Genomic DNA, 13,040 nt, shown 5'->3' on the forward strand with positions numbered 1-13,040 from the left:
ATAGTACATGCAGTTGGACCAAGAGTTTACACAAAGGTCATGCTAAGAGTGCTTAGCAATACTACTTATGGCCAGAATTAATTGACTGGTCTGTATCGTAGTTTACGGAGTTTCGGTACGTGGAACTCCGCGAAGTGATAAAAAAACTCTGCGTAGTTACGCAAGTGGCGCACTGCAGTGCGAACTGCCATTCACGCTGGTCTTCCTGCCACTCGGGTAGAAATTCTACCCGAGCCTCGGCTCGCGAACTTACAGGTCGCGAGCGTGAGCAGGAACTAAACTCCGCTGCACTACGCGGAGCTGTGTTTTCTGCACTTCGCGAGCTCTGCGGAGGGCGGAGTGCCGGAAAAACTCTGTAACGCGAACGGAGCAGAGTTCACTGCCCAAGCCTAGTCTTTATGCTAAATTGTTCATTTAAACATGTTATGGGCTAGCATCAACCTTATTTGACAGACCAATAATTGTTTCGTAATGCATGGCTCCTGTAGGTGCTCTCTATTGTTTACACGAGATTCTAAATCTGTTAATTCACTACTACGATGTAGCAACAGTTGAAAACAAAGCTCGTTACCACTATTTCTATGTCGTAAAAGCATTCCAGCCCAGACTGACAGGGCTCTCCCAGTGCCTGTCAGTGCAGTGCTGTCTGTTTAGACTGAAAACAGAAAGCATATCTGTAGAGGGGTGAAGAAAGTCAAGGAAGGTGTTGGAGCTTGGTTAAGGATGGCAGGTAAGATATTTCTTTTCCATTTGGGTCATAGAGGAGTGGTTATATTAGGTATCAGTCCCCAGTTACTCCTGTCCCTCAGCCTAGTAGCTAAATGCTGGGGCAGATGATTTTGGGGGTCATATATATCAAATGTCCTTTGAGCAGCCGCATTTTGTGTGACCTTATTTAAGTAAAATCCTTTGTGAGGCTGTTCATGATGTAATAGTCAAATAGATCTAGCCAATGTTTACTAACTATAACATTATTATCTAACACAATGTTATTACTGTATAATCTTGATTCCGAGCGATCCTTCTAACCGCAGATTCCCCACCTAAGAATAATCCCTAGCCACCAAACTGAATCCTGAAAGCTTTAACCAGCAATGCTCCCACGTGTCACTAGGTGGTGCTGTGCTTTTCTGCTTTGACTCCATACTGCAGTGCCACATATAAATTCCACCCCTCTTTCTGTGTGCACCCTGAATTTCCAGGGCCATTGGTGATGCCTCAACAAGTTCACATTTAAGGAGGTCATGCTGTGGATATGTGACTTCTCTCCTGGCCACCCTTCAGTCAATCTAGATGTTGCTGGTGGTCCTGGAAGATGGGTCTTACTGTCCAAAACTATTAAGGATGATCAACATGAGACCAGATACATGATTTGTGTCGGCTTTAATACTGCTGATTGCCTGGGAAGAATGGCTGGCACCAGTGTGGTGCTTCTCTGCCATCCGCGGCTGACCTACTAGGAGTCTCTGGAGATGTGATGGCCCTTCTCATGAATATGCCTTTCAATTGCTCATGCCTATTTGGTGAAAAAAAATGATTCTGCTTTGGAACATCTCAAAGAAAGTAGAGCCACAACTCGCTCTCAGGGCAACCCCCTGACAAACAGTTTCCTTAGCAGTTCAAGATTTTCTGAGCATTGTCAGTCTCCCCAGCCCCTGCTGCAATTACCCAGTCTGGACGTGGGTCCGGCTGATGTCCTCCAAGTCCCGTTTCCCTGCCACATTATTTAAACCCAGATCTTTGTGACTGGGGGTGAATGTTGCATTGTTCAGTATTCCGTCCATCATTTGCTCCTTTTGCCTTTGTCGCCCTAAATGGGAATAGTATGCCCAGACTTAGGTCCTAAGCTCACTGCGCCACTGGACTCAAGCTAGCCTGGCTGATGAGGATGTGATGCCCCGAAACCGGTCCCAGGATGCTTGTTTCTGTTCCAGGGAGGACCTGGATTGGCAGTTCGGGCTGGACTGTTCCCATGAGGGGCAAGGTCAAAACTGATTTGCATATGGCTGGTTCCAAACTGGGGTGGTTTGGGGAGCTAACGAACAATGGATTAAACCCAGATCTTTGTGACTGGGGGTGAATGTTTGCATTGTTCAGCCTTCCGTCCATCATTTGTTCCGTTTGCTACAGTAGCCACCAAGACTGTTTAGCTTGCTATTAGTGGCACACAACCACCCTGTGGAAGGCAGGTTCCAGAATCTTCTTCCAGGTTAATGATCCTTCATGTTCAACTAATGGGTCCTTCAAATCATTGAACATGGCTATGCCATACCTTTCTTTCTACTCTGCCCCCCCCCCCCCACATCAAAATGAATCTCAGGGGAACACCTGTCCATTTTGTTGCAAGAGGTGTGAGTTTTACTTTACAAAGATGCGAGCGAGAGTGTTCCAGGCTCGGAAATTGGAAAGGGTTACTATTCTATATCCACATGCAGAAGTATGGGATCATAGTCCTCCATTGTCTGAATGCCTTCTTGCAGAAGGGCAAAGTCAGAATGCTCATGCTGGCCCAGTTCCTGTATGCACTGCACCCTAGTGACTGGAAGGTGTTTGTGGACCTGCAGGATACATATTTTCATAGATCTATCCTGTGTTCCCAGCAGTACAAGGTAGCCCAGGAGCATTTTCAGTTTGTCGTGCTCTTTGGCCTCACCAGTGCCCCTCTGGTGTTTATGAATATGACGGTGGTGGTCACTGCCCATCTCTGGAGGTTGTGGATGCCAGTTTTTTCCTACCTTGACAATTGCTTGTTGAAGATTATCTCACCACAGTCAGTCATAGACCACCTCCAGATGATGGCAAATCTCCTCACATCATTGGTGTTCACAATCAATGAGCTGAAATCACACCTGACTGACTCCTTTGCAGAGGCTGCCTTTTGTTGGGACTGTCGTGGATACTGTCAGTCGAGGACCTTTCCTCCGTTGCAATGAGTTCAGGACACTCGGGCTATGATCTTCAACCTTGACCCTGGATCTCATAAGAGTAGCTCTGGGGCTACTTGTACATGCTCCTTGTTGGCTATGCCAAGTGGCACATGTGGGCTCTACAATGGCATCTAAGGTTACAGTAGGCTCAGCACCATGGAAACCTATCAGAAGCTGTTCAGTTCTTGAAGGAGACATCACATGATCGGAATAGCTACTCAACTGCAGTTAAACCAACAGCAGGCCCCTCTCCTTTGACCATCCAGGGATGAAAGTGGTGGCGGACTTGTCACTGCTGGGTTGAGGAGGTCATTTGCGAAAGGTAGAGATCAGGGGACTTTAGTCTCCAATGGAAGTCAGACTTTATATCAACTGTTGGAGATATGAGTTGTTCTCACGGCCTTCAAACCTTTCCTACCATCTATCAAAGAGAGGCTGGTGCAAGTTCTCATGAACACCGCCGTCTTCATGTAGTATTACAACAAGCAGTGCAGAGTAGGGTTCTGGGGCCTGTGCAAGGAGGCTCTGGGCCTCTGGAGCTGGTTGGAGCATCAATGAATCTTCCTGATCCTCAACTGCCTGTGATTGTCTTTGAATGCCAAATGAACAATCTCAGTAGACAACATGTGGCAGTCCACAAATGGTGACTACATGCCAAGGTGATGCAGGGCATGTTCCAGCTCTATGGAGAACCCTAGCTCGATCTTTTAGCCACAGTCAAGAACATGCAGTGTTGAATGTTTTCCACGTTGGAGTTTCTGTGAGATGCGTTCCGGCTGACATGCAACGCTCAACGCATGTTTGCCTTCTCTTCACACTCTCTCAGTCCCTATTTACAGAAAAAGATCAGAGGTGAACAGGCCCAGTACATTCTATAAGCTCAAGGTTGAGCTAGGACCGTTTGACAGCAGGAGCTTCTGGGCATGAGCACCTGTCCACCATACAGGCTGCCACTTCAGGAGAATTTCCTGTCTCAGCAGCATTTCGGGGTCTTTCACCGAACTCTGTGCAATTTACATCTTCATGCATGGAGACTGAGTGGCAGCAGTTGACTGAGTTTGATCTGCTCTAGAAGTGATGGAGGTCATCCTCACTGACAGTCACCCTATCATAAGTCCATCTATGCTGGGTGATGAGACATGTGGCTTGGTGGGATATCCACAAGATTGACTCTTTGAAATCCAAGCTGTTAGATTTTTTTTTGTTTGTTTTGTCTTTAGTCTACCAATGCCTTGCAGTAAGCCCTGTTATTTGTCTGCCCTTTTGGTGTTTACTGGATCAACCATCCTTGTTACAATTACTTCTTGTGATGAGGTTAGTTCAAGACTTTACACATGTTTTCTTCTAAACCATTTGTGATGCCACAGTGGGATCTCAATTTGGTCTTAATGTTTCCCATGTGCATGCTCTTCACCGTGGTGCATAGCTGGTTATTGCATCTCTTGAGTTTGAAGACTAACATCTACATTGCGATCACTTAACTAGTAAATGAGCTTCAGATACTATTGGTGCATTCGCCTCCACCACAATTGTTTCCTGACAAACTGGTGTGTGAGATCTAGTGCATCTTTCTTAACAAAAGTTGTGACTCCTTTCCATAGTAATGAGTCTATCCCACTGCCTATTTTCTTTGCATCCCTCAAAAGTGAAGGAGAGGCTTCAATGGCTAGACCTCAAAAGGGCTTTAAGCTTTTATGTTGATCATTAAAGGGAACACAGCTGTTCTAAACTAGGACCCTAACAGTTCCACACTCTTGCCAACAAGGAAACATTATCTGGCCTAGGCAGTGCCAAATTATGGCATTTGACTGTATTAGGCAATGGCCCTGCTAATGACTCACCATAGCTCTGACTACACTAAACCAAGCCCATGGCCACGTTAGATTACAACCATCGCTTACAGGGTAAGCCTTTGTGTATCATACCATGCATGTATTTCTCTCTTTTACAATAGGTGCTCATTTTCTCTTTGATCCTGGCCATTTACTTTTAATACCAACTTGCCTTCTATCTCTCATTAGCATATAAACCTGAGGCTTAGGTGACAAGATGCAGGTGATTCTATAGGCACCATACAGCAGCATATATGGTAACCAAGAAAGAGCATGAAGCACCTGCTCACCATGCAGGCTCTTCTACAGCTTGAAAAAAGGGTCAATGCTTATTTCTAGTTAAAGTACATGGGGAAAATTCAGCAAATCATTTCCGATCTCCACATTTGTGAAATCGTGTTTGAAAGGTTATCATTTATTAACCTCAATTTTATTTTTCTTGAAACAGGTGTGCCTAAAATTTTATGAATATGAATTCATGGAGCTAGCCTGCCAATGCCCTGCAGTAATATGTTGTAGATGTGCTCCAACTCAGAAGGCCCAGATTGTGCGGTTACTGCAAGAACGGACCGGAAAGCTTACCTGTGCAGTAGGTAGGAAAAAAATAAATTCCCCTAAAGTTTTCAAATATATCATTTAAACTAAAACTCTTCCATAAAGTATCAATTTTTTTTATAGATTCACACAAGGCTTCACAGTTTAAATTTGTTGGTTAATAGTACACTGTATTAACTCTTGCAATAACATATTTCCTTTTTTATTTAAACAATTGTTATGTTAAGTAAGCCAACTTCCATATATTTTGTAAAAGCTTATGTGGGACCACTCGTTCATCATAAATATGAAATTCCATGCCCAAGTGTATTCAAACTCATGATCCATCCCACACTGTGCACACAAATAGTGTACATAAGTCACTGAGCCTCAGTCTGTTGGGAGACCTGAAGAGGGTGGATGGGAGAAGATCTGTTTGATAGGATGTTGCTTTGAGAGGTTGGAGAAACCTATTTGGTTCTTAAAAGATAAGGGGTTGAAAGGCATGCTTGATGGGGATTTTGGGATCTAGATGTCTGAGTGAAGACGCATTCAGTGTTTGGAATCGTGTCGATTTTGTTAAACTGTTAATGTTAGTTGATTTCTCAGTTGGTTGGGAAATCATGAGAGGGGGGAATGATTTATGCCAATGTGTCATTGCGTTGAAAAGTATCTCACTTTTCGAATCAGCTTCAGTGATGTCTGTGGTGTAGTTATCTCACTTGCCATCTCATAATGGCTTGTATTCTGTTAGTTCATGTACTTTAAGTGCTAGTGGGTCTCTGGGAGTTATGGTTGTGCAACAGTCTTTTCACTGTTTTATTTTTGCACCGTTGGTGGTATTGAGGTCTTGTGTCCATTGGGCACTGGATGTATATCTGACCTTGATGAGAAGGTGTACATAGGTGTTGAGAACAAAGCTTGAGTGTGGCTTTAGGAGTGCGGCAGACCGAATTTACATCGTGTGGCAGTGGGATGTAAAGGCATTTACAGATTTGAGAGATCAGTGTTTGGCGATAGGTCCAGTTGAAATGCAGTTAAGTGTGAAGTTGAAGTCAACATTGTGGCCACGAATGAGAGTGGATGAAGCGACATGAAATGTTAGGTTAAACAAGGTTGAAAAGTTCGACAGAATCTCTGACAACTTTAATACAGTGGGAAGCTTGAAGTTGCATAAGTGCATGCTGCTTGTAATAGGGTACAGGAAGAATGGTCATGAGGAGGCAAAATGCTTGTTGAAACTGAGAGTAGGGTAGATCAGCAATGCTGTTTGTGGAATGGGGTTATGCATGTGGGAAAGAGAGTGAGTCTTGCTATTGTATTTGCTAGAATGGTGCTTGCATTAGCTGTGGTTCTATTTGTGCAGCCAAGATGGCATGTTTGAGTGTCAATGGTGAAATCGATGAGTACTTGTTTGACAATAGTCAGTGGCTGGTGTGTGATCAATGAGAGAGCTGGATGGTGTTGTGCACTTAGTGAAAGAGATGTTTTCATTCTTGAAAGAGGTCACAAAGAAATACTCCAAAGCTATTTCATTATTTAAAATGGCGTTTTTTTAAACTTTTCATATTTATCTGGGTGATCTATTTACAATTTAAGAAGTAATCAGCAGGCATGTGTGTTGCTCAGACAGCTTATGTCTATTAGCTTTTTCAGGCTGCTGAAATCAAAACAGAGATGCGGTTTGATTGGTAAGAGTTAACAGTGAAAACCATGGGTATGTGTAGTTTATGACACAGCTACTTCCCTGATCATTATGGTTGGAAAATTCTGTGATGGAAGCGGGAAACAACATGATTGACTGGGGAACACAATACACATTTTGTTTAAAAAAAACATTATTATAGATTTTTCTAAAAATCACTGGAACTATGGCACAGCCTATTAACTTTTTAGACTGCACATCTCTTTTTCGGATGTGTACAGTTTTAACAAGAATGAATTCAAGGACAAATAAAGCAGTGTTTCTGATGGATACTTCTAACTGCAGACTCCTCACCTTGTAAATATCCCTAGACACCAGACTGAATCCGGAAACTCAAAAAGAAGTGCTCTTGAATGCAGACCGGTTGTGCTGTACATCTCTGTGCCTACTTTATTCTACTTCGGAAGTGAGCAGCGCAGGTGCTTATCTGCGCCACCCGTGTGTACAGACATCAGTTCATTTCTGTGCTTTCAAATGCTCCGCTCCTTTTCTTAATTCCTTGAAAAGATTTTTTTCTTAACACTTTTATTCTCTAAAGTCTTATGTGCAAGCAAACATGTCACCTACTAAGATTAGAAGGTTTACACTTTTTAGGGACTGTTGCAAAGAGATGACCTTATCAGATCCTGTGAGGTGTGCCTCTTGCGTTTGGGTTTGGTGTACAACTCCAAGACCTCTGACGACTGTGCCCAGATGAATCAAAAGCTATCAGTGAATGTGAATCGTAGGTCTATGTGACAAAAACACCACAAGATTCTAAGCAGGTCCCACTTCTGACCAAAGTAAAAAGTATGGACCTGATCCCTTTTTCTTAATTTGTTCACTTGGCAGATCTTGTGGGTAAGTATAAAAAGAAACACAAGAAGCCCAAGCGGGACCCTGTCCCTTTCTATCACTCTCCTTCTCCAGAAAACGTACCAGTGTATTACTGTTTCTCAGAATCTCGCTCTGACGAATAGCCGATTCCAACCATGGTTCCAATGCATCTTAAGTTCCTGGGTCTGCCGGCAACGTTACAGCTTGTCGAAGTCTTTAGAGGGGCGATGCTGTGCATCTTCGGCTTGCTTCCGATTCATCTGGTGTGCCTTCAAGGCTACGGATCTACTGGAACCTCCAGTCCGGTTATCACTGGGTGATCCGTCCTTTGTACCATCTGTGCCCCTTATACCTGATTCAGGTTCCACAGCAGCGCAGAGTTCAGATGCAGTGCCAAAGATCTGTTTGGGTCCCTTAGACATCGAAACCAGCACCAACAGTTCCAGAGGAGGATCCACAGCCTATTGTGGTATTGTGGTATTCAACTCTGAGACAAATTTGTCTCTACCTTGACCAAGCAAATGCCAAGATTCCAATGTGATGCAGGCAAAACTCAATCCTTCTGCTTCTGGCACTATACCAATACTGTGCAGAAGCGCACAGACATTGCACCAGCCTTTTGGCTCAGACCATGACAAGGGTCAGCCATATGGAGAGGACAGTGAGGGTGATGGAGAAGAGTTTCCCCACCCTATGATGAGGATAATTGGTACATAGTGCTACAAGATACCTTACCCGCTTTATTTCCCTAATCCCGGACCAGGAGCTGAGGAAAGCACATCCTATGGGAAGGCTGCTAAAGTCTTTGACCTCTTCCTCCCTACTATAGAAATAAAAACGAATCTTCTTACTGAGGTCCAATAGCCTGGCCAGGCACTGACAAAACCTCTCCTACCATTCTGTGAGGCCCTGGTCTAGCCCTCCGGTCAAAGACAGGTTGCACAAAGCCATAGGACAGCTCCAGACAACCCTGACTTTTAACCAAGTATCCAGCGCCTGTAATTTGGTGGTGCAGGCCTCTATCAGAGAGTGGAAACCTATGGAAATGTTTGGCATGCAAATGTTTTCATCAGCCAGCATTTCCTTGAGGTGATCAATGCCAGCTGTCTTCTAGGACTCTATGTACTCTGGAAGTAGTTTGTGAGCTCTTTCTGACAGCCCCAGAAGACGTATGCACCTCCTTGGCCCAAACTGTTCAGGGTGGCTGGGATGCACAAGAGTGGTTTGTCACGCCATAAGCTCATCGTCCATTCTGGCCTTAAGCCCACTGATTGCCTGGGAAGAGTATTGAGAAAAACATGATGTTCAAGACCCATGCGTGGATAAGATTAACAGGCTTCTCCTGAGATGTCTAGGCATCTCTAATGGACTTGCCGTTTGACTGGGTTGGTTTTACATCCACCCTAGACCAGCAGCTTAGACAAGCACATCCTTTGTGACATTCATTAGGAGAGTCTTTGACCTCTACCTCTCTACTAAGGAAGTAATGTGAAGTAAGACCAGGAGAGTTTTAAAAAGAGCTGAGCCACGGCAAGCTCTATGGACCTTTTGACACCAGTACAGTAATCCCCCAACAGTTTCTCGCTTTTCATTGATATGCCAAGTGGTAAGTGAGGCTGTCATTTCTAGTCCCGCTGCCTGTACACAGGCCTCCTAACCCTTAGGAGGCGGCGTCATGTTCACAGCAAGCAATGAACTCAGGGTAAGCATACGTCCCAATCCTCTGCACCTCCGGCATAACTTCAAAACCTCTTTTTTGCACCCTTAGTGCACACCCATTTCTGGTATGAGGCAGCGTCAGCCACTTCCTTCAGAGGCGTCAGAGCATCACATCTGACAGGTCGGTCCTACAAGTTGTCCAGTGAGGCTACACCCTTCCATTCCGTTTTGCCCGCCAAACCTGCTACCTCCACCAGAGCAGTTTTTGAAGGACCATCCCGTTGATTTTGCACCAGGAGGTGCAGGTCCATGAGGGTCAAGTTTGGCCATGAACGCTTTTAGTTTACTGTGATCACATTCTGCTCCATCGGTGTCACTGGGAAGTTAATGGCAGTGTCGCCATAGTCAGTTGTAGACCACCTCCAGATGATAGTGAATCTCCTGACATTGCTGGGGTTCTCAATAAACCTGCCAATGTCACACATGAATCTTTTGCAGAGGCTTTGTTCATCTGACCCATTCTGGAGACGGCACACTTTCAAGCCTATCCCCCAGACCAACAAGTCTAAGACATTTGTGCTATGATCTAGACATCTCAGCCTCTGTTCTGGGTCTCATTGAGGATCGCTGTGAGACTTCTTGGCCTACTGGCCTCCTGCATCCTGCTGACTAAACATGACAAATGCAAGCCCTGAAGTGGAATTCGAAGTTTCAGTGTGTTCAGCATCATGGGAACCTGTCCGATTCCATTCAGGTTTTGAAGGAGACTGAAAAAGATCTGCAGTGGTGGCTGCTTGACTACAATTGGACCACCATCAGATTTCTCTCCATACTCCATCCAGAGTTGATGGTGGTGATGGAGTTCTGGGTTGGTGAGGCCCTCTGGGAGAGGTGGAGATCAGTAGACTCTGTTCGCCATAGGCCAGACGTCACATCATTTTGCTGGAGTTGCAGGCGATTCACTTGGCATTGAAGGCTTTCCTGACAACCATCAAATGAAGGCTGGTGTAGGCTCTCACAGACGACACCACTGCCATGTGGCACTACAACAATCAAGGGGTAGGGCTCTGCAAGCTGAAACTGGCTGAATCATCATGACATTTCCCTGATCATAGGCTGTAGGTAATTGCCCCTTTTGGATGGTCACCTACCACTTTTTGCTCCAAATGCTGATGATTATAACTCTGATGGGTCTGGGCAGCAGACTCCAGTGCACTGAGTGCCTGTTCTCTCTCCCAAAACTATTAAGTTCGACTTGGTAACCCAAATGGGAAAGACTTTACCCCCTTATAAGTTCCTAGTATATGATGAGGCATAGATGCACGTTTTTTGCCACTGTGGGTGACCCAAGCAAACTACTAATAGCAGGCCTGCCATTGCAGACTTTAGGAGCAAGGCAAACAGCTTGAACTCGACTGTGCCCTCACTATGTGTGGCACAGTCAAATGCACTTCCTTTGCTGCATCTCAGACACCCTTATGGTAGGCCTTCTCAGCCCAGGAGGCAGGGTGCAGTATATTAAAGGCAAGGACTTATAAGTGCAGCCTATATGTCCCTATAGTTGTGTTCCCCATCGAAAACTACTATAAGTGTTAGTTCCTTAGGATTACTTGGGCTGCTAACCAGGCATTATTGAGATTGGCAGCCCTATTATGGTACCACTAAAATATGGCATGTATGGTATCAAACAATGTGCCTTCTCACCCCTAACTTGATTTTCGTGCCCTAGGCATACACCCAGGCTGCACCTTAGAGTTTGCCCACCTAGTTGCCCCAGCTTCTCTGTCCTCTGACTGACAAACCCACGCTTCCCATCCCTGCTGCTGCCACAACAGGATTCTGACTTCCTCCCAGACAGTGTGATTGCTCCCAGGAGTCCAGAACAAAGGCTTGTGCGCGAAGGTTACACCTCCCTCCTCCCAAGCAGGCTTGTGAAGTGGCACATCAAGGTGACGAGCTTCAAAGGCTGCACCGCCTCTGATATGCTTCAGTGCTGATTCCCAATGGAGGACAAGCTGCAGGGACTATCTGCCCATTAGCTACTAGCTTCCACACCCCTAACCTCCCTATATCTAGGATTTAAGGGACCCCCCTGACACCAGAAATGCTGATCTGACCAACTTGCATCAAGGAAGGACCAAGAGGAGATCAGACAGTAGGACTTTGCCCACAGCACCAGAGCAAAAGAGGGATACTTTACCCCTGTGGCAACAGACTTTGAACTGAGCGAACGACCCTCGTATTTGGCTAAAACTCGGCACTACTGAAAGAGAGGGACTCCTGTGGAAGTCAGAAGCACCCTCAACACTCCCCTGGACTAGTAGCACTAGTCCCCGGCAAACTGAAAGTAAAAAACTCACCGGATCTGAAGAATCACTAGCTCTCTGGCCCTCAATGGGGTCGTCTAAATCTAGGTGGTCCAGTGCATTGTGGGAGTTCTAGACTCCCCTTTAACAATATTTCAGGCTCCTACCTCACTCCCTAGAACCCAGTGAAGTTCCAGAACCTTTTCGCTGTGCTTACCAATGCCAAGGCTTATTTGTCATCAATCTGTCAACTAACCCCCACACTCAATGCTGCATCTACAGGGAACACCGTGCAACATTCATCTGACATCAGCAGCTATTTGTCCGTTATGTTTTTGCATTCTGCTTCTTTCGGTCTCATGTAAGTGGTAAAAGCAGCATCCCCGCAGCTCATGTTGAGCACCAAGGACAGCCAGGACCAATCTGCACCCAGACTCAATTGGCTAGGTGAAATGCGTAGCCTGTTCCAGGGGCCCGCATCACTGTACACCTTTAAGGTTTCCACATACCTCAACCTGCAAGAGACCGATTGTCACTAGTGGATTTTTTCCAGACCCGCATGCACTGGAATTTAGTTAGGGAATGTTTTTTTTCTCTTTCTGTCCTTGACCAAGAGGTATGTCATTGGCTGGTGAGAATTTCCATTTCAGTAGTCTAAATGGCCATGACACATCTAAACTTATTTTTGTACTTTTAATTTCTCTCTCAAAAGCATTGTACATTGGTGGACTGTTTTTTGTTGTTGAACAGAAGTGTATTGGCCTTGGATCCTGACATGGGCCTCTCATTTCTATACCATTCCTCCCCCCCCCAAACTTCCTTTCCTTCTCTATACATGTAACATGCACTCCATGGCCCTAAACATATCCAACTGCAACTGGGGCTGCAGCGTTAGACTGGACTTGAGCTCACAAATTCTAATGAGAACTACACTACTATGTGTAAACAGTACAGTGGTACACAATCTACTTCTTGCTTTTTTTTGCCTTTCTGCACTTCAGTGTTCTTCTTGTTCATCCTTGTGCCTTGTATATGCGTATGCCTGTTTTGTGTCATCCATATGAGAACTTGTGAGGTTGCTGTTTGTTTCAGCTCTTCTTAATATGTGACATGATGTTGCAGTCCAACTGTGCACTCTGTAATTTCCCTTCTCTTTTACTCTCGCTTTCTATGTTTGAGTGTTTTTTTCAGTGAGCTAGTCCTACCAGTATGGTACCAGAATATTGTTATCTAAATATAGTTTGACAGAAATATTGTGACC

The 13,040-nt window shown here is 45.1% G+C and overlaps 1 protein-coding gene across 1 annotated transcript in view; it reads left to right on the top strand.

Annotated features, from left to right (window-relative positions):
* Positions 1-13,040, top strand: part of ATP9A (ATPase phospholipid transporting 9A) — a 482,075-nt gene that overhangs the window by 383,800 nt on the left and 85,235 nt on the right. The window contains exon 21 of the mRNA XM_086932451.1: positions 5,208-5,352. Within this exon, the coding sequence (XP_086788577.1) occupies positions 5,208-5,352 (145 nt within the window). The remainder of the gene's footprint in view (positions 1-5,207; positions 5,353-13,040) is intronic.

The sequence above is a fragment of the Lissotriton vulgaris genome, chromosome 7, assembly GCF_964263255.1.
Source record: "Lissotriton vulgaris chromosome 7, aLisVul1.2, whole genome shotgun sequence".
Taxonomy (NCBI): Eukaryota; Metazoa; Chordata; class Amphibia; order Caudata; family Salamandridae; genus Lissotriton; species Lissotriton vulgaris.